The following is a 21,155-nucleotide window of genomic DNA, read 5'->3' as shown; positions in this document are numbered from 1 at the left end:
TTTTAAGCCTCTGAAATACTGCATGACAGGCTCTTGATCGGGGAATCCGTCGTAATGGTTGACAGAGATGCTCCACATTTGTGTGCATCTTGTCTTATAAGGAAAAAAAAAAGGCACACATTCAGCATCATGTCACAATCCTGCGCCTGCAGTGAAAGTGTCACCTTGTTTATATATTCAGTGCAGGAACTGTCTTTTATGTTGAGCGTGTCTGTGCTTTCTCTGCAGGGTTGAGCGCTGCCAAGCTGCTGAAAGCCAGCGGAGTGAGCCCTGTCGTGCTGGAGGCCCGAGACAGAGTGGGGGGCCGTACCTTCACTGTGCGGGTAAGACAAAGAGCCAGCAGAGATGCTGGTATTGGCAAAACAATAAAACAACCTTGAAAAGGGAGGTTTAATACTTGACTAAGTTAGTTAGTTAGTTAGCTAGCTAGTCCTCATTTTGGTGCTTTATTTTCTGCTGTGGCATTTTGCCTAAATGTTTGCTCTATAGTCATGCCAATACAATATTTTGTGTAGAAGAGTTCTATCTCAGTATTTACTTTTAGGGGAATCCTACTCATGTTTTTATTTCTAATTTCAGAATAAAGAGACCAAGTGGGTTGACTTGGGCGGAGCTTACATCGGTCCGACCCAGAATCGTATACTCCGATTGGCCAGAGAGTACGGCGTGAAGACCTACAAAGTCAACGAGCAGGAGAACCTGGTGCATTACGTCAATGTGAGTGCATGGTTGACCCAAACTGTAAATCCCCCAGGAAGCACACAACATCCTGAGCCCAACTCGTTATCCATTATTAGTCAGGGAACAGTGACAGCACGTTGATGGGATTTTTTTGATGAACAAATGTGTCTCCGATCCGAATGCATCAACTCTGTGGGCTGAATTACAACATGGATGTGATGGAAACATTGAGGTGGTACAACGACTTTGCCTTCTTAATCCGTCTCACCTCACAAGATGAACAAACACGGTTGATTTTAACGTAACAACACTCATCCATGTACAAACAGCATCTTCTGTCTTATGCTGGCCAGATAAAACTCTTCAGTTTTGTGTCCTTCCTGTGACTTCCTACATGTCTGCAAGCAACCAGCCAGCCCTCTTCTCTCCAGCATTAGCGGCTGGAGATGCTAATCATTGCCTGGGGGATATCTTGTAATGCAATTTGTCTTTTCTCTGAGTGGTTGAAAGGATAGCAAATGCAAACAAAGAAGGGAAGAAGAAAAAGCCATCTTTCTTTGTTTTTGGTAGTCTTTTCCTCTATATCCCATTAGTGTGGGCGCACTGCTGCTCTTAACACAGTTGTGTTCCCCTACCTGATTTAATTTGCCATTGCTGCCATATTCCCTGGCAGAACTACCCTCGCAGTAAATCACTGGTCCACCTAGTGCTCCTGGCAGCTTCCTGTGTCTATGTGTTTGTGTGTGTGTGTGGGGGGGGGGGGGGGGGACTTGAGCCGCTGTCAGGGACAGAGCCCAGACTTAAGACCAAACTACTGGGGACAGCGTGCGGAATTTGGGACAAAAGCCTTGTCTCACTGACGTTAGAGTTAGGTTGTGCATGTGTTCCTGTCCTTGTCTGAACCAACCCTTGACAAAGCACCACGCTGTGAGGACATTGTGATTAGCGAGGGTGTTTTGCTCGGTCTTCACAACTTGATAGGGGTGACTGAAGGTCAAGACTTGGTTTAGGGGTCTGGGTTAGAACTGGGCAAGGTTTAGGCATTTAGATGTGATGGTTAAGGTTAGGATAAGGGTCTACGTATCCTCCATACAGATAGAAATACAAGTGTGTGTGTGTGTGTGTGTGTGTGTGTGTGTGTGTGTGTGTGTGTGTGTGTGTGTAGAGCTTATCTTGACGCTGCTTGTGTTTGAGTTGAATCATAACTTCATAGATGGACTTCGTGCTTCAGTCCTGTCTGTGGGTGTAAATTCACACATTCGCACTTTTTTTACCAAAGCAGATATTTTCCTTTTTTCTTTTTTTATTCATCCACTACTCCTAACACCCCATCACTTGGAAAAACTTTTCCACCCAATAAGATCCAATGTAGCTTCATACTATAATGGTTGTTCTGCTAATAAAACAACTACAGATTTTCAACAGTAAGTAGATTTTTTGGACATATTAGAATGAATAATAGAAGCTGTTAAGGAGTTGGAATAGATTTGACCTGAAACCCCTTCCAGTGGTATTTGTGTGTGTGTGTGTGTGTGTGTGTGTGTGTGTGTGTGTGTGTGTGTGTGTGTGTGTGCGTGTGTGTGAGATTTCTCATTAATTATGCAAAAATCCAAGCTCAATCTCAAGTTTATAAAACTTGCTGGAAGCTTGGATATAAACAGTAAAAGCAGTTTGACTGTACGTGACACAAAATGCTGCGTAAACTCTTACTGACTTATGCTCAGATCACATTTCAACAAGGTAATATAATAAAAAGTATTATAATAATAATTGCTCCCTACAGATCAGATGTTATGTTGTTATTTCCAACAATGAAAAAACAAACAAAACTAAACTTTGCTCAACATGAATGTCGTAAGATCCAGCAGGGTGCTACGCTGGCCGACAACAGGAGCTCAATGGTTTGGTCCAACACGCCGTGTTTGCTCGTATTTCAACATCTGACAGACACATTGAACTGTGTGTGAATCTCCCTTGGACCTGAAGTCATGACTGGCGTTCCTAATCTGAAAAGCTGCGTTTTTAGGTTGTGTTGCTTTTGTCAACGAAAAGTATGTCTAAGTATTTTCTTCAACGAATGTTTATCACATGATAGAGATGAGATCAGACGCAACATTAATGCTGGTCATCTGAGGGTGACGTGACTAAATGTATAATGCGGGATTGTTGATGACGAATAAAAACGAGACTAAAAGTGGTTTATGAAATAAAAACTATCCTAAAATGTCTCTGCATTTTCGTTGACCAAAACTAGACGAGACCAAATGCACTGCGATGTACGCGACATCACTTCCTCAAGCCCCGCGCATTATTTTGAAGACAAATGCAACTGCCAGTGCCAGTGAAGTTAGAATCTGGCGTAAACGACATCAATAAAGGTTTTAAATTCATATCAGTGTCTGGAATGGATGTGTTCTTAAGTCAGTTAATAAGATAACCTGGTTTGAATTGTGAAATGGGTTTGGCTGAAAGAAAATGTTGGTTTTTCTGTATTCTTTTAAATAATGATACTATGTTGACTGAGTGAAATAGAATTGAATTACTAAAAAGAGACTAAAATACAATTTTCATCGACTAACACTAGTCTAAAATGTCATCAGTTTTCGCTGACTAAAACTAGACTAAAATGCTCAGACTTGCAGTCGACTAAAGTTAGACGGGACTAAAAAGAGTATGACAGTGGCTAAAACTAGACTAAGACTAAAATTAAAACAGGCTGCCAAAAACAACACTATTTGTCATAACATGTTCGTGGTAAATTGACTTGTTCCTTCCCCTGAAAGTAGCCGTGAATACGTTACAACTACAAGTACTACTGCGAACACAGCACCGTCACATTTAAACACTGACGGTGTCTTCCAGTGCTGGTAATCAACAGGCTGAACGATGACATCAATATAAGTTGCTCTGTTTTTCATTCCCAGATATCTGAGTTCAGTAAAACTGACCAGGAGGAAAGAGAACCAGGTGAAGTCGACCATCAAACAGAACAATGAGGCCTCTGTGTGTTATCATTATTATTGTCGGCCCAGATTCACTATAACTACATTTACTACTTCTGCTACAATAACGTTTTTATCGTACGTAATGATTTACCTTTACAACAAGAAGTTACATTCATGCACATAGTAATGCCAATAAAACAAATCACATGAGATTCAAGCAGCTAAGTGTATGATGACTTATCTGAACCGCAGCAGGATTAGAGGGTTAGTGAGGTCACTGCAGGGTCAGCCTGGGCTCTTCTGTACGACGACGGTGGAGAACTGTATATCAACGCAGTAAGACCCAACCTGCCTCGGAGCAGGCTGACAGCTATGATTAGAGGTCAGGTCAGGATCAGGGGTTTGTTTTTTTGTTTTGTTTTGTTTTTTGGGGGGTTTTCTTGGGGGGGGGGGGTGAAACCACATGACCTTTCCTTATGAGCACCCCTGTCTATCTCTGATGTTTCACGGTGGGAATAATTCGCCAGTATCAGGTGGGCTCTCACAGACTTTGTGTCTCCACTGCTTTTCAACTGGCATGTTTATGAATGAAAACCCAGCTGAAGAATGACACTAATGTTTGTTGATTCACCATAGTCTATTATGCCCGTTTAGTAAATCAAATTCAATCTTAATGACTGAATAATTTTACTAATTCACTCTGTCTCTTACTGTTGCCAGCTCTCCTTCCTGCTTGGCTGCAGCAGCTGCGTTACTCTTAGCCTGTAATATTGATTTTTATGTGTCCCTCGACATCGTCCCTCGTATGTGAACTCATTCACAAAGAGGTCAAGAAGTCCTGGGTTTATCCACTCAGTCACAAGCCCCGGGGCCAATTATCACCTACATTTTGGTGTAAGAAGAGGACCCAGATCTATCATTTTATCCTTTAGCCTTGATCTGAATCCTTAATATCCAGGGTTTTCTCCTTCTGAGTCTAATGTCAAAGTTGTTTCAATAAATATCTGATTGTCCGAAAACTACAGTTTTTATGAAATGGCAACCTTTTTCTGGGCATCTTGACCCAAAAACGGAAAAGCCAGGCTTTAATAATTGATGTATGAGTGTATGTCCATAAGGGATGTAAGAAAAACGGACCTGATACTGGTATATGACACTGGAGTGAAGAATCCACTGATTAACAATTCAGTCACAATACAACACAGTTGTGGTTGGATATTAATTCAGTCTGTTGTGTTCTGAGGAACATTTCAATGTAGAAATTTGAGGTACTGGACAGAAGTAGAAGGATGACAGACATCGACTCTGGTGATGCAGCGTGGTGGTACGCTCATCCATGTGCTGGCCGTCCCAACGCCGCCTCCTCAGCACTGATGTGCTCTGACCTACTTCAGCAGGGCTGTGAAATGTCACCAGCATGACATTTGGCACAGACGGCAGCAGTTACAGAAATAAATCTGTGGTTTAGTCTTGACCGGATGGCCTTTCTGCTGTGAAGCATTACATAAGCTTCAAATGTGAGTGTGTCTCCTTAGCTACTATCTCCGTGGGATCCACTCAAAGACACAGGCTCGCACTCGCCACTCGTAGCTTCCTTGGTGGTTTCCATGGCAGCGGGCCTCATCAAAAGCTGCTCACCCATATCAGTGTCAGACAGTGTTTAGTATATATGTGTGTGTGTTTGTGTTCATGCATCTCTACAGAGGAACTCTGTTTCTGCTGTCACGTGTGTGACAATTGACCCTGCAAAAAACAAACAAAAAAATATGACGACTTATTGTTGGCCAACCCAGAACCGAGCATCATCATGGGTTCCTTGGAGACTTGCCCTCTTGGTGTGGTGGGTTTGGCTTCAGTTGTCGAATTCGGATTACCATAACTATGTATTGTACCGGGGAACCCGACCAAGACCTATGGAGGCAGTGGTCCCAGACGGGTTGATGATCAGGCTTCTAGAGGTTGGCCAATCAGAGCAAAGTAGGTTTGAACTGAGTCAATGGAAGAAAAATACAGAGATTTTATGGTGGGTGACTCATGCTAAGCTAATCTCAGGGAGCTACAGAATAAAACACAGCGAGCCAGAAGAGACTGTAATTTGCCTTCATCTAACCTTTCTCACTGTGTCCACATTACTTCAGTGGACAGCCTTGCAAACCAGCATGTGTGCCAAGCCATTGTGTAATCAGGGCTAGCTTTCAAACAAGCCGCGTAGCTAATCAGCTTTTCTGTGGCCGATTGTAATCCAAAAGGCCAGCGCTGGTTTCCCTTATCAGCAACCTACACTGTCTAACCGACAGCTGCAGCTCTCAGCACTGGATTTATTAATGAGGCATCACTATCAGAGATGGGGAAAGAGTCTTTTTATTAAATACTCTCCCTGGTTATCGCAGATTGAGAAAGAGTGTGGGACTGTCCCATTGTGCCTCCAGCAGCATGCCTGGTGTCCATATTTGAGAAATATCTGGTGATTGTGCAAGTGCGGTACAATGGTAGCTCTTTGCATGTGTAAATGTTGACTTACCAACGCAAACACCTAGCAAAGTGTCCATCACTGGATGCTGACCCTCTGCAAGCCCATATAGAGATTTACAATGATTAGTCCTGATCTGCTTTAAATTAAGAAACATTTTAAGATTGGGATGAATTTGAATGTATTTTTTTGCTGGAAATTCAATGTTGTCTTTCGTGAACATGTGATCAATCAAAAATTTACCTGAATGTTTTTTTAATTCGAGAGTTTGGTATGGAGTGAGGAAGAAGGATGGGGGTGAACTACATTTGACAATTTTTGAGGCGGCACGGTGGTGCAGTGGTCAGCACTGTCGCCTCACAGCAAGGAGGTTCTGGGTTCGAGCCTTGGCTCGGGCTCAGGATCTTTCTGTGTGGAGTCTCCATGTTCTCCCTGTTCCTGTGTGGGTTCTCTCTGGTACTCCAGCTTCCTCCCACAGTCCAAAGACATCAAGAGGGGACGAGGCTGATTGATACTCTAAATTGACCGTAGGTGTGACTGTGAGTGTGAATGTTTGTCTGTCTCTGTGTGTTGGCTCTGTGATGGACTGGTGACCTGTCCAGGGTGAACCCTGCCTTATGCCTGAAGGCTGCTTGGATAGGCTCCAGCCCCCCCGCAACCCTAAAAAGTATGAGCTGTAGAAAATGGTTGGATGGATGGATGGATGGACAATTTTTGAGAAAAAAACAAATGACTGACTTCAAGCACACTTCACTTGGAGCTTCATTTTCGTGCAAGTTAAAGCACGATCAACTGATTCGTCATAGATTTTCAAACTTTAGAGGGTTGCTGTAACACTGGCATCAGGATCAGAGAGCCATTTGAGGAAATTTGGCATAGGACTGGCCCTGTGTACAAAGACCTGTTCATTTTCATACTTGGGAACATGAATTTCTCGATTAGAAGTAGAAGGTAGAACAATGGTAAATACGTTGGTCTTCTAAACTGAATAGCTTCCACTGAGCCACACAGACCCTTGTTACCTGTGTCTTCATGCAGCCAACGCTGACCCGCCGCTCTCTGTTGTGGAAACAGATGCTGCCGTGCCCCACCCCCACCCCTGCACTCCTCCTTCTGTATTCACTTCACCAGCGTTGCCATGGTGACAGACCTGTTGTTCCATGGCGATGGACATTTCTGAGCATTGGCAAGAGAGCTCACCAGATGTGGGTTGTTGTTTACAGATCATTCAGATGCATCAGTTTCCGGTTTAGTGTGAAGGAGCATGAATATGATGTGACAACGTTCACTCGCTGACATGAACTTCCAGTCCACATCTGCACAGTTGAACATCTCGCAGGGAAACTTCCTGCTGCCAGCGTCAGTTTCATGGCATTTAACTGTGGTCAAATAGAGAGGACTTTTTGTTTACCACACATGAACTGGACACATTATGAAAAATTCACGTGTTCCTATGCATTTTACATGTGGCCATGTGATGATTGCATGTAGGAAACAGGTTACCACATGTGGAAAACATTAGATATTCTGTGTTCGATGGTCACATGTTGAAACCATGTGCTTCACGTGTTGCAAAATGAGTTCTGCATGGACGATGTATTTTTGCAGCCCAACTTCAACCCTCGACTAAAAGGAAAATGGAAATTTTACATTGGATTTTTTTTTTTGCCAGAAATAAGCTGAACAATGCTTATCAGATTTACGTGGTTTGTTTCGCAGAATAACTTTTATGTTTTCAAGCGTCAATTCAATGGAAAATACACTGACTTTGTGGCCAGAGAACTGGATGTTCATCAACGCCAACTCTTTGCTGCGCTACCCTTTAACAGAAATTATCACCTGACCTGCATTTACCAAGCACACTGTGTCCCACACTCAACTGGAGGTTGCGACCACAGTATGGCAGGCAGACATGCTAGCAAGGAGGCTTTAATGCACAGGTGCAAGTGTATCTCCTTACCTGATGAGGAGGGAGGTTTGCTCTTCACTCTGCACCTGCAAGCTAACGTGACGGCAATCAGATGGATTTCATATGTTGACACTTTCATTTCACAAATTCCTTCTTTTGGACAAAAACAAAGAGGTAAAAGCTTAAAATTATGGTCATGAGTAAAGACATCTCAACTCCTAACACTCTTTATCACATGATAGTTTGTCTAAGAAGCTTGCTAACACATGCTAACCTGACCTGACGCTGCAATCTGATTTTCGCATAAGGAAAGGCTTCAGAAAGGCTTTTGAGTCTACAGTGGAACAGGTGATAAATTTCAGTAGAAAATGAAAATGGTAAAACCAACCAGCTTCTAACGATGTTTAAGTGACGTGTGTGACGTTGACTAGATGGTTTTAGGCGTTTGTCACGTTCCCTGCATGTCGAGATAGTGTTAAATGTAACATTTAGATGTTAAGAAGAGGTTTTTCATCACAACTTAAAACTAAAAGAAAAAAAATTACCTGATTTGTTGGTTGGCTTTAAATGTTCATGTGAATTTCAGTCGCCCGCCAACCAAACCTCAGTGTCTAACAGTGGGTGTTTACTCAGCTCCTCTGACAATGGCGAATATTAAATTACAGTTTAACTGAAAAAGAATGCCACCTAATGCTTTGATAGCTTTTCCAGCCTGCTTAGTTTGACAATAGCAGTAGGAACACAAGAAAAGGCATCTCAGACACAAAGTACACGGAATGGAGACTTGAATTGGATCACTGAGGCAAAATTCTGATGCTGTGCAGACACAGTTATAAGCTGATAAGTTAAAAGGACAAGTCTATACAGCAAGTAGGAGAGTAACAGAAAGGGAGCAAGTGGACCAGAGATTTTCTACCATTACTGGGAAAAGTAGCTAATTAGCTGATTGCACAATCTCACCTTTTGATTCTTTACTGACATGAACTGTTCAGTTTAAACTCATGAAATAATGTGGATAAATGGCGCACAAGGTTCCTCCTGTGCTCCCACAGGTCGGCCATTCATACGCTGTCTTTACACGCGCATGAAGGCAATCAAACTAAACGTTTCATGGAAATCACAAGTGTTTTGTTGGAGTTTAATGTAGATGAGGCCAGGGAAGGAATGACAGCATGAGGTAATACTGGTGCAGTGTGACACACACACACACACACACACACACACACACACACACACACACACACACACACACACACACACACACACACATCTATGTTTGTAGCCCCTGGGGTTATTCAAACATCTTTTCCTCACATCTTATCTTGACGTCAGTGAGCGAGAGTTGACCTACAAATTTTCTAAGTCAGTTGTGGGGTTGAGAAACAGAGCGAAAGTCCAAGGAGACAAACAAGGTGCAGAGTCAGTGTGATCTTATCACAGGTGCTGACAGTGATCCGTCATAAAATACTACACAACATCCAACTGTCCCTCTACCCTTGACACATAAGTAAATACACTCAAGCTGTCATCATGATGACGAAGCATTTTAGAGGCAGAAACTTGGTTCAGCAGTGATGAAGGTGAGAAAACACGCGATAATTATATGCAGAAGACAGCAAGTAGTTGCAAGTAGAACAAAATCCAGGTGTGTCCAGGTGAGTGTGACATCACACTGAGCTCTGTGATTAGGCCTCTGCCGTGGCGACAGCTGCTTGCTGCGTTAAGATTTCAGGTTGTCCGTCTGTCCGCCCCGTTCTGGCACATGCAATATCTCAGGAAAGTCTTAAGGGAACTTCTTCATGACACAGATCTCCGCTGGGCCTCGAGGATGAAGGGGCAAAGGTCAAGATCACTCTGATAGGTGCACATTGGAAAGGCATCCGACTTTAATTACATGACCGGTGTTTTGACACAGCTTCATATTTCTCTTCATATTTTTCTGTCTCTATAATCTCTCGCCTATGGGATGCGTCTCATATCTCTTATGATGTGTGTACTGAACTTACTGGGAAAGATCCAGGTGGTCGCGACGTCCACCGCAGCCGTCAGAGCTGAGTGTGGTGCGGTCGGTGTCTCAGAGGACAACAACCTCGTCTCTGCCGCAGAGCTTTAATTTTCCCATCAGATGTCAGAATCAAAGTGTCAGGCTTGAGACAGACAGTGGAGACATGTAGTTATTAGTGAAAAAAAAAACTTTTCTCCTGAGGTGGCCCAAGTACTGAATATTGTGTCCGACTATTAAACAGAAAGGAACTATTGGGAAAATGCCAGGAGCATCGTCTTTTCCTGCTTCCACCTTCATAAAACAAAGCCTCTGGAAATAAAGATTTTCTATGACATAATCCTCGTCTAAACCTGAATAACTAGTTCTGTGGTGGCTGGGATTTAGGGAAACATCTGATTGCATGAGTCAACAGACAGTTGTAACCAGTGTTAATCAAATTACATTCAACATGAAATACACTCCTAATTATCATTTGAAAGTGGGAAGCTAAGTTACAATATTAAAGATATTCGAAAGTAAGGGATGATATTGGTAGATGAACGTCGCTAGTTTGTCACTGAACCTGTGGAGTGTGGAGGAAACCATAAAGCATTCAGGTGTGTGAGTGACGAGCATTGTGAATGAAACTGAAGTCTAAATGGGTGGTTTGATATTCATATTTGAAAAACTTTTTAGAAAGAAATTCTCTTCAAATCCAGGCGACTCCGTTTTAAAACACTCACGAGATCTGTCAGCGTTGCCTCCCGTCTGTTTGCATGCGATTTGAAAAACAATTTATTTCAAACTGCATTCAGTCAGACGGATTTATCGCCATAATCACATAAGAAGCTTTCTCGCAATCCAAACAGTAAGTCAGTTGATTTCTTGTATTAACAAGTTAATTTATAGGAAACCCATCGGCTCTAATTTACTGCAGTGGAAAGGTCGTCCTCAACTGTTCACCTGGAAACATGCTGAACTACTCAAGCGACGCTCAACAGTGGAGCCGCTGAGGTCCAAGAGCTTGACTGATTGATTGATGTTGACATGTTTTTTAGAGATTAACGGGAGTAGTAGATGTTCCGCACCAAGAGTGAGTCCAGCAAATAAAGGAAGAGCACTCGGGAGGCTCAAGTTTGAACGTATGATTCGATCGGTTTCTCCACCTCATCCGATCTTTCTTTGCAGACCACTAAGGCTGGAAGAGCAAAGAAATCTGGTTTTTTAAAGAAGCATTAAACTAGAAATATTCCATTTGTTACAGTGACCTTGACCTCTGACCTTTGACCACCAAAGTATTTTCAGGTCATTGTTGATTCCCCGGACTGTGACAGACGTCACTCACATGTGAGACTGATCTTTAACTTTTGTCCAAAATATACTAGTGATAAAGGACAGACCGAAAAACATCATCATTCATTCCATTGCTGGACCACAATGGTGGCCAACATCAACATTTCCAGCTGTTCATCTAAACTTCAACCCAACAAACCCTCACAAGGCTTTAGCTGTATTTTTAGTCATCATGTCAATGTGTGTCCAACAGGGAAAGTCGTACCCCTTCAAAGGTTCCTTCCCGCCTATGTGGAACCCCATCGTCTTGTTGGACTTCAACAATCTGTTCAGGACGATGGACGAGATGGGCAAAGAGGTGAAGCGAGACTCGTCTTCCTCACTCTTCTTCTTTCCACTCTGAGGTTTGCCTTTGCTATACGTGTTTCTTCACTGTGCTGCGTTTCAGATCCCCAGGGAGGCTCCGTGGAGAGCCCCCCACGCCGAGGAGTGGGACAAGATGACCATGCAACAGCTCATTGAGAAAATCTGCTGGACCAGGTTGAGCATCTCTAAATTGGATCCAAACACACATTTATTTAGATTTGTTGTGTTGCATTTGGAAAACGGTGTTTTAACTCTTCTAATAATCCTTGTCTCCAAGCACGGTCCGTCGCTTCGCCACGCTGTTCGTCAACGTGAACGTGACCTCTGAACCCCACGAGGTGTCAGCTCTCTGGTTCCTCTGGTATGTTAAACAGTGTGGAGGAACCATGAGGATCTTCTCCACCACCAACGGAGGACAGGTAGGTCTGTCTCTCCCTCCATCAGCACGCCCGTGACACACTAGCAGAATGCACCAGTGTCGTGTTTGTGCATCTAGAAAATCTCTGCAAAAAGCTCCCTGGGGGTCGGGAGAGGCTGGTTAGAACACAGTTGAAGATCCCTGCCTCATTGAACTCCGATACCCATCAGCCCGGCATGATTACTAGCCTGACAGATGCTGTTTCTGGGAAGGAAAACATTCTGCTGCTGCTGTAGCCAACAGATGCAGTTTTGGCAAATTGTGATGCCCCTCCCATGTCAAATATGCATGTGTTTATGGGTGAATGCATAGGTCTTTGTGTGTGTGCATCAGGCATGTGTGTGTGTGTGTGTGTGTGGGTGTGGGTGTGGGTGTGGGTTTGGGTGCGGGTGTGGGTGTGTTGAAAGATTTGTTTAAAAATTCCTCTGCCCTCTTCATGCAAACATCACAAACGAAAGCAGTCCACTCTCAAATGGAGTTGTTGGCTTACCACCTAAAACTCTGAAATTTCTATTGCGTTGCAAACCTTCAACTTGAATTTATCAAATTTTGATCACCAAAATTGCTCCACCGCATCTTCAGTGTTCCACCAAAACCATCCAGGCAGATTTTTTTTTTCAATGATCAGAAATTGAGCCCTTAATGTGCACACGCTTAGAAAATAATACTAAACTGTTGAAAAATATCATTTCAAACCCTGAGTTCTTGACAGAATGTTGCATTCAAATGTCTTTGTCACAGGGGCCCTCAGCTTTTGTAAAAGATGAACAAATCCGTCTTGAAAAACTGGATTTATAAAGTTTACGTTGACTTTTACATGCAACCCTGGTGAGGCTATTTGAGCCAGGAGGCTCAGCAGCATCATGACATGACTTCACTGTTTTAGGTTCATGAGCTCAAGACTCAGGTGGTGAAAAACTTCAGGAAACTACACCAAAAGTAGAACTGGAGCACACAGCTTGAGGCAGCAGAATTTTCTCTCGCCTTCACTTATATAAATAAATCTAGTTGCCTCAGTCCATACGCTCCACCTTCTTCTGTGACAGGACCCTGATGCGTGTGTGGGTGGTCCCCTCCTGTCCCTGGGAGGTGGAGGGTAAATTTGAGACTGCATCTTTACTTTGGACTACAAATGTTTCATCAGGCATTGTGATGTGATGGAGGAGATTTGTAATTTCTGCCTTTAAATTCACGGTTGTCTGTCATCAAACCCTTGCTGGTGACGTACGTAGTTCAGCGTGGTCAGGCACGCTACTGATGTTGGTCCAGGCCGCCTCGCTGATGGACCTCTCTGTGTTTATCTTTTAAAATTCATCACACTATTCCACTCCTACGGAAAGAGGAAAGGAGTTCTGACTTGTGTCTTTGCCAGTAAAAATTTCATTTTTCCTCGCATTTTTTCTACGACTGTCAGACAAATGCATCTAAATGTCACAGTGGAATGCACACAATGTGTTTGTGATCTGGGAGAACAGAGTGGAGTTGACACTAACCATATGGAAAAGGTTGCTGTCTATTTAATTGTGTGTATCCGAGCTTTGGCAGCGTATAATCTCTCTCCACCCCCTCGGTCCTCTCCATCATTCAGCAGCTGCTGGCCTCGTCGTTCCCTCGAAATTCAATATGGTAAATTTTCTAGAGAAGGAAAGAGATTGGATGGAGGATTGCTAATATTTAAGAGCTGCTTTCTCATAAATCTAAGTTTTATTAGCTTGGGGAGTTTGAGTCTGAGCCTCATCAGACAGACTAGAAACTATTTTATCCACCATAAATCAAGAGCGCTCTGGAAGTGGAGCAGAAAGATGAGGCCTCGCTGGTCCGGAGGCCTCAGAGGTTCAGCCAGAGCTCTTGTTGGTTTACCCTCCTCAGTGACAGACCCCTGCTCTCGCTCCATCCTGTGCAGGAGAGGAAGTTCGTAGGCGGCTCCAGTCAGATCAGTGAGTGCATGGCCAGAGAACTTGGCGACTGCGTCAAGCTGCAGTCGCCAGTCTACAGGATCGACCAGACTGGAGATATGGTGCTGGTGGAGACAGTGGACAAACAGACCTACACGGTGAGACTGTCCTTCTAGACTCACGTGCAAATTGTTCCGACAGCAATTATTATATTCTATTTGTACAATGTGACATTTGTATAAGAAATGTTTTGGATAGAATTCCTCCATCTACAAATCAGGTAGAAAGGTTGCTCTATGCTGCCATCTCCTGGTTGCTTTGTGATCTGCTGCCGACGCTCACCTCAGCTGGATTTCCTCTGTGCTGTCGGTCTTAGGCCAAGTACGTGATCGTGGCCACGCCTCCTGGTCTGAATCTGAAGATCCACTTTAACCCCGAGCTGCCCCCGCTGAGGAACCAGCTGATCCACCGCGTCCCCATGGGCTCCGTTATCAAGTGCATGGTGTACTACAAAGACAACTTCTGGAGGAGAAAGGGTACATAGCAAGTAGGACGATGTTGCTGCCAAAGAGGAGTTTTTATCACATTTATGTTCGTGTTTCCTGTTGTGTGTCCCCAGGTTACTGCGGCAGTATGGTGATCGAGGAGGAGGGGGCTCCCATTGGACTGACGCTGGATGACACAAAGCCTGATGGGACCGTTCCAGCCATCATGGGGTGAATACTGAACACGAGCCAGCTCTAAATTAAAATGATACATTTAGATATATAAACATGAAATGAAGTGAAATCATACAATTACAAAAGTCGCCTCAATGCAAGAAGGTTCCGGATTCGAGTCCCGGCTCGGGCGGGGGATCTTTCTGTGTGGAGTCTGCATGTTCTCCCTGTTCCTGTGTGGGTTCTCTCTGGTACTCCAGCGTCCTCCCACAGTCCAAAGACATCAAGAGGGGACGAGGCTGATTGATTCTCTAAATTGACCGTAGGTGTGACTGTGAGTGTGAATGGTTGTCTGTCTCTATGTGTTGGCCCTGTGATGGACTGGTGACCCATCCAGGGTGAACCCTGCCTCTCGGCTGTTGACGCTGGGATAGGCTCCAGCCCCCCCGCAACCCTTAATAGTAATAAGCGGAAGACAATGGATGGAACTGGAAATTATTTTTAATATACTGTATCTGACTAACTGAGACGGCTAAAGACTGAAGAGCTCAACCTAAACCAAGTAGCAGTGATGTTACTGGATATATGTGCTTAATGCCTCTTTTATCTTTTTCTCTCCTCCAGATTCATTCTGGCCCGTAAGTGCAGAAAGCTGTCGGTGCTGACCAGAGAGGAGAGGTAGGGTCACGTGACACCCATGCACTCTCACACTTGTCCGCTGCTCTAGCTTTCGTCCAACCGGTGTCTGCTTGTTTTCTAGGTTGAAGAGGATCTGTGAGATCTACTCCAGAGTGTTGGGCTCTGAGGAGGCTCTGCATGTCAGTTTGTGCACACACCCTCACCCCACCCCCCCCACACACACACACACATACATTCAGTGAAAGCACATGAACACTCATTTGTCTTCTTGTGTCTGTCAGCCGGTACACTATGAGGAGAAGAACTGGTGTGAAGAGGAGTACTCGGGGGGCTGCTACACAGCCTATTTCCCCCCAGGTATCCTCACACAGTACGCCAGGTAAGTTACACGCTTAATAGGCCTTCCATCTATTTTCTATACCTTTTATCCATTAAAGGTTGCGGGGGGGGGGGGGCTGGAGCCTATCCCAGCTGACATTGAGTGAGAGGTGGGGTTCACCCTGGACGGGTCACCAGTCCATAGCAGGGCTATCAGGAGCAATTAGGGGTTCAGTATCTTGCTCAAGGATACTTGGACATGGTCACCGTGGGAAGTGAGGATCGAACCAGCAACCCTTCGATTGCTAGACGGTCACTCTACCTCTGAGCCATGCCGGCCTTACTCAATAGGCCTCATTCACAAAATGTTCTTTGCATAAATTTGTTTCTTCTTAAACAGAACAGAAACTTCTGAAACTGCATTTGGCTGCAAAAATGTCAGTTGATCCATCACAGCATTTATTCGGACAAATGTTTGCTCAGGAGAAATTATTCCTTGGGTTAAATATTCATTCACACACAAAAAAACAGGGCACTGCAATTTTTAAAATAAAAACTGTAACTAGTCCTGTCCTCTGTCTCTCCAGGGTGCTGAGGGAGCCAGTGGGAAGGTTGTACTTTGCAGGCACAGAGACGGCTACAGAATGGAGTGGATACATGGAGGGGGCCGTGCAGGCAGGGGAGAGGGCAGCCAGAGAGGTCAGCGCAAACCCACAACACTGCTCTCACATCAAGAGAGAAGAACATGTTATTCTGCAAAACAGAGAAGATGTCCGTGTGCTGGTTCAAGCAGCAGGAGCACTGAGGGGCTGCAGCTAATGGTGTTGACATGCCACTCAATTAGGGGTGTGCCATCATCGGTCTAGTTCACGCTTTTTTGAGTCCTTGCTGACATTTCCCAACTCTTTTTTTTCCTGCTTCCTGTGTGGGTTTTAAATCTTCAACCAAAATGTGTATTTTCAAGCCCACACAGAAGTGTGTCAAGCCCACAAAGACATTTTTCACCGCATATTTTTGTGACATGTAGAAAAATAGGCACGTATATTTAGCTTGAAGCTCATAGCAAGGTTGTGGTTGTTTGTGAATTACTGAGCGTACGGCTGGATAAAGAAGCTGGGTTACGCTGCGTTATGCCTCGAGAGTTTATAAACAGAGGTTTCTGAACAGTTTTGCTGTGGTTGGTGGTAAAGTTACGACATTAGCTCCAAGCTTAATATACATGACTGGCTCTTTATACCTTCTGGAGTCATGAAGAAGTCACACATCTTCGTGAGCTCAAGGCGTCTATTTCTAAGTAAGTGGAAGGCAAAATACACTTCCTGGTTGAAGTATCACTTTCATGTCAAACAGAAAGCTTGATGTAGTGCGACGTAATTTACCGCATCTTCCTCCATCCCCACAGTCATGTTTAAAACTCAATGTTTCCTCATGACTGAGTAGAGATTGTGATGTGTTGCAGATCATGTGTGCGATGGGTAAAATTGACCGGAGTCAGATCTGGCAGTTGGAGCCGGCGTGTGAGGTGAGCAGAAGCTCTGTGAATATTTCTGCACCAAATGGAACTTCATGCCAGTTTTTTTTGTTTTTGTTTTTTGTTTTGTTTTTGTTTTTGTTTTTTTTTAGGGGGGGGGGGCTTACTTGCTGTGGTCTCCAGAGCCAGACATGAGGAATGAATGGCAGTGGATGAAGTTAGCATAGCTCAGTTACAAGTTGTTAAATACATCTTGGTTTGTCCAGAAGTGAAAATCTCATTCATATTCTTCATAGAGGAGTTGATTATCAGCCAAAATGTGTTTATGCACAATTCCATGGAGGAATACTCCATTACCCACAATCCTCAGGTATATCAGCAATGTCTCTGATCGACTTCTCTGACTCAGAAAACTGCATTTGATGATTTTTAACACAAGAATGCTCTCGCTAACTAGCCTGGTGGGTCTCAGCTTCTTGCCCTGGACATGGCAGCAAATAATCTGTTTACCAAGAAACTGACATGTTCCCTTAAATGTAACTTAAAATCCTCCTCCTCTTTCGGTGCCTGTGACAGGAAGTTCCAGCACTCCCATTTGTCACCACGTTCTGGGAGAGAAATCTGCCATCAGTGGGTGGGCTCATCAAGTTCACCAGAATCTCTGCTGTCCTGTCTGTCGCCACTGCGGCCGGCCTGTTGGCCTACAAGAAGGGTCTCCTCCCCCGGAGTTAAGCCACCCACACCTTTCACCTCTCTCCTCTGTGTCTTAAGGGGCCACAATTCAGTAGACGCTGCCACACTTATAGAGCACTACTTTCTGGCCTAACCTACGAAGTAGTGAACTATATAGCGTATAGGAAGCTGATTGCTGTGAAAGACAGTTGACTGTCAATCAAAGCAGTAACGCACCATCACAAAGGAGACAGGTTTATTAAGGTTGATAGTTGGGGTTTAAGAGAAATGAACTGCAGTTTGAAAAACAACACTTAAAGTGAATGGTTTGGAGGAAAGATCCGTTTGGTTGACACTCAGGAAGGTAATCGGTGATGTTGATTGGATGCTGGTGTTGTATTGGATGTGTGTCCACTATCCTGCAACCCTCGGCTATGTAAGCGGGTGGCCAAAATATTAGAAACACGATCATAAAATCCTGTGCAATATAACACCACTCCCCCAATGAATCCCTGTCAGTGTCAATCAAAACATTTAAACATTGGATTACATTGAACTGTACTAATGTAGCTAACGAGGTGGTCGGTGAGTGTGTTTATCACCGGTAATACTCCGTACATTGCCAATGATGTTCACGTTCTTGATTACGTGTGAGTTTATTAACTCATCATTCTTAAGTGTGTGTGTGTGTGTGTGTGTGTTATATGTGTGTGTGTGTAATAGCTTTGTGTGTGTGTGTGTGTGTGTGTGTGTGTGTGTGTGTGTGTGTGTGTGTGTGATACATGCTTTGTTGAGCGTGCATTTGTAGGTGAGGGTGAGTGTGTGTGTGTGTGTGTATCACTGTGTGTTAAACGTGTGTGTCCACTGTGTCTGATTACCTCTGATTTTAGGTGCTGATTAATTCTGGTGAAGCAGCTGTAATTGACTGAGTTGTGCCATCAAGCATCACACACACACACACACACACACACATTCACACACACACTCACAGGTATGCACGTGCACACAGAGGAGCTTAAATGAAGCCTGCTGAAGTTGTGTAGATTCCTTACTGTCAACAAATCCCCCGTGTGTGTGTGTGTGTGTGTGTGTGTGTATAGATAGATAGAGATACAGATATCTATATATCTATATATATAGATAGATCGATAGAGATAGAGATATATATGTATGTATATATATAGATATAGATATATAGATATATTTGTGTGTATGTATAGTCTTTATGTCATTGTGACATAACTCAACACTATAAGGGTGAACCAAAATGACCAGCAGGTGGCAGTGCTGGAAGAAAATATTCCTCATCTTACATTCAACTCGCTGTCCTATTCATCAGTAATGAAGTTCAGTGTGTTCAGTGTAAAGAAATAAAAAGTTACTGTACTCCATGTCGTATTTGAGTTCCGCTGTGTTGACAAGTGGGCCGATGAATGCTGTGTAGCAATGATGCTACGCTGCTTCTACATCAGGGGAAACACTAGCACAAGATCAGAAATTCTATGTTGACAGTTTCCTCAAGGTGAGACCCACTCATCTACGGGACTGAATTTGCTGTACAGAGCCGGCTGGTTTCCTTGGCAACGTCAGCCGAGCTGATGGCGTGAACGTCTCAAATGGTGCCCCTATCAAGTCAGCAAATCAAGCTGCAGCACCAGCGGTTTTCCAAACATCAGTGTGTACAAGCACTAGCGCCAAGAGCGAGATTGAACATAACTTCAGTGTATTTCATAATTCGTTTATGTTATAAAAAAAACACACACACACTTTTCAGCGAATTTACAACCTGAAAACTCATCCCTGCCAAGGAGGCTCAGCAGTTTACTGGAGTCAGTCCTGAACTCCAACAGCAGTTGTAAAGAGTCCAACACATACACGCGGGTTTCTGTGGGATTTGATGACAGTAAAGAGCCAGGCTTATCCTTTAAGTTCAAACCTCTGTTTAGGGGTGATGTAGCTGCTCAATGAGGTTTTTGTAAATGTAATGCAAGCGTTGGAATGTATTTTGATCTCACTACACGACGGTTTATTGCAGTTTTATGATAATCAGACTTCTATCATAGGCTACACATATTTTGTACTCCTCATTCACGATTAATTAACCATTCTGTACACACTTTTTTGTGCAAAACTATTGGAAGCCATTTTGGAACTGCTAACCACATTTATATAGCAGTTCACCTAAGTACAGTGCATTTTACACATTCTTAACAGAAGCTTTATTGTTTTACCTTAGAGAAACTTAAAAACAAAGTGTAATCTGTTTATGTTTTTGAGAGAAGAGATTTCCTCCTTTTGAAGCAGATTTTAGACCACAGATAAATTAATGATAGGATAAACTCAGAGAAGCCACTGACATTTGGAGAAACAAAAAGTCACGATTGGAGAAAAAAGAAAAACCAGAGCTCTGGATGTTAACTGTTCAGCATCTTGCAAGCACTTTGATGTCGGTAATCATTTGTCCAGGGAGTGTTTTTCATGAAACAATCATTGTAAAAGATGATTTCAGGATTAGTCTCATCCGGTGGGTGATGCCTGACTGACTTTAAAGCTGTTGTTTTGTTCGTCCATTTTTGTTTTGTTATGTTGTTTTGTTGTTGTTGTTGTTGTTGTTGTCTTTTTTTTTTCTTTTTTTTTAGGGATGCCGAAATGTGTGTGTTGGTTTGTTTTGTGTGCGCGCACGCAACTCTGAACACCCACGGAGAGAATCATGCTGTTCTTGTCCTGAAGACTGGTGTGTGGTGTTGTAAGTGAAGTATCTGTCGTGCCTTAATGGAAGTTGTGGTGTTTTTCGTCATTTCTCTCAAGTGCCTGTGTGACTCTTACACTCTGCCCGTTCCCCCCCACCCCCCACCCCACTTACACTGGAGGTGAGAGGTCAGATTGACCAGCTCATTGCTTTGTAGCATCATGAACCAGTGTCTGTGTGCAGAGGTGAGAAGAAGGACATAATCCGCTCAGACTGTTGGGTTTCTCATCACCAGTGAAGCCAAATTTGTGTTATGTTTTTTTGTGATCACTACACACTACATCTCTCTTTGTGTCGCCTTTAGGTACCCTCTGTAGCTGCTTCATTTCACCCCCCCCCCCCCCACCACCACCACCACCACCACACACACCAAATTCCGTCCCAACACATGGAAACATCGGACAATGTTTGTTAAAGGTTGTCATTTTCTCTGACTCCAGAGAACAAAACCTTCCAGACTACAAGCGACAACTCATCAGCAGCCATGCTGTACTGTTCACGTATTCCTGATATGATCCTCACTGACTGTTTTCTGGAGACATGAGACTGTTCCGTTCGTCTTGTCCTTCTGTGCATATGAGCCTTCTTAATTAATCCTGTGAGCCACTCTTTGATGTCCTCATTCCCTCAAATGAAGATGGTGATATTTAGAAAGAAAAAAAATGTGAAATAAATCTTCTACTCGT

At 43.7% G+C, this 21,155-nt stretch overlaps 1 protein-coding gene across 1 annotated transcript in view; it reads left to right on the top strand.

Annotated features, from left to right (window-relative positions):
• Positions 1-21,155, top strand: part of maoa (monoamine oxidase a) — a 30,010-nt gene extending 8,855 nt beyond the window's left edge. The window contains exons 2-15 of the mRNA XM_086220202.1: positions 229-323; positions 580-717; positions 11,536-11,640; positions 11,731-11,822; positions 11,926-12,067; positions 13,970-14,119; positions 14,338-14,497; positions 14,581-14,677; positions 15,245-15,298; positions 15,381-15,438; positions 15,541-15,638; positions 16,165-16,276; positions 17,037-17,099; positions 17,625-21,155. Of these exons, the coding sequence (XP_086076328.1) occupies positions 229-323; positions 580-717; positions 11,536-11,640; positions 11,731-11,822; positions 11,926-12,067; positions 13,970-14,119; positions 14,338-14,497; positions 14,581-14,677; positions 15,245-15,298; positions 15,381-15,438; positions 15,541-15,638; positions 16,165-16,276; positions 17,037-17,099; positions 17,625-17,780 (1,520 nt within the window). The 3' untranslated portion in view covers positions 17,781-21,155. The remainder of the gene's footprint in view (positions 1-228; positions 324-579; positions 718-11,535; positions 11,641-11,730; positions 11,823-11,925; positions 12,068-13,969; positions 14,120-14,337; positions 14,498-14,580; positions 14,678-15,244; positions 15,299-15,380; positions 15,439-15,540; positions 15,639-16,164; positions 16,277-17,036; positions 17,100-17,624) is intronic.

The sequence above is a fragment of the Aulostomus chinensis genome, chromosome 12, assembly GCF_037954235.1.
Source record: "Aulostomus chinensis isolate RoL2024-O1b breed Wild chromosome 12, RoL_Achi_v1.0, whole genome shotgun sequence".
In the NCBI taxonomy this organism is placed as follows: Eukaryota; Metazoa; Chordata; class Actinopteri; order Syngnathiformes; family Aulostomidae; genus Aulostomus; species Aulostomus chinensis.
This window is presented reverse-complemented; position numbering and strand designations above follow the sequence as displayed.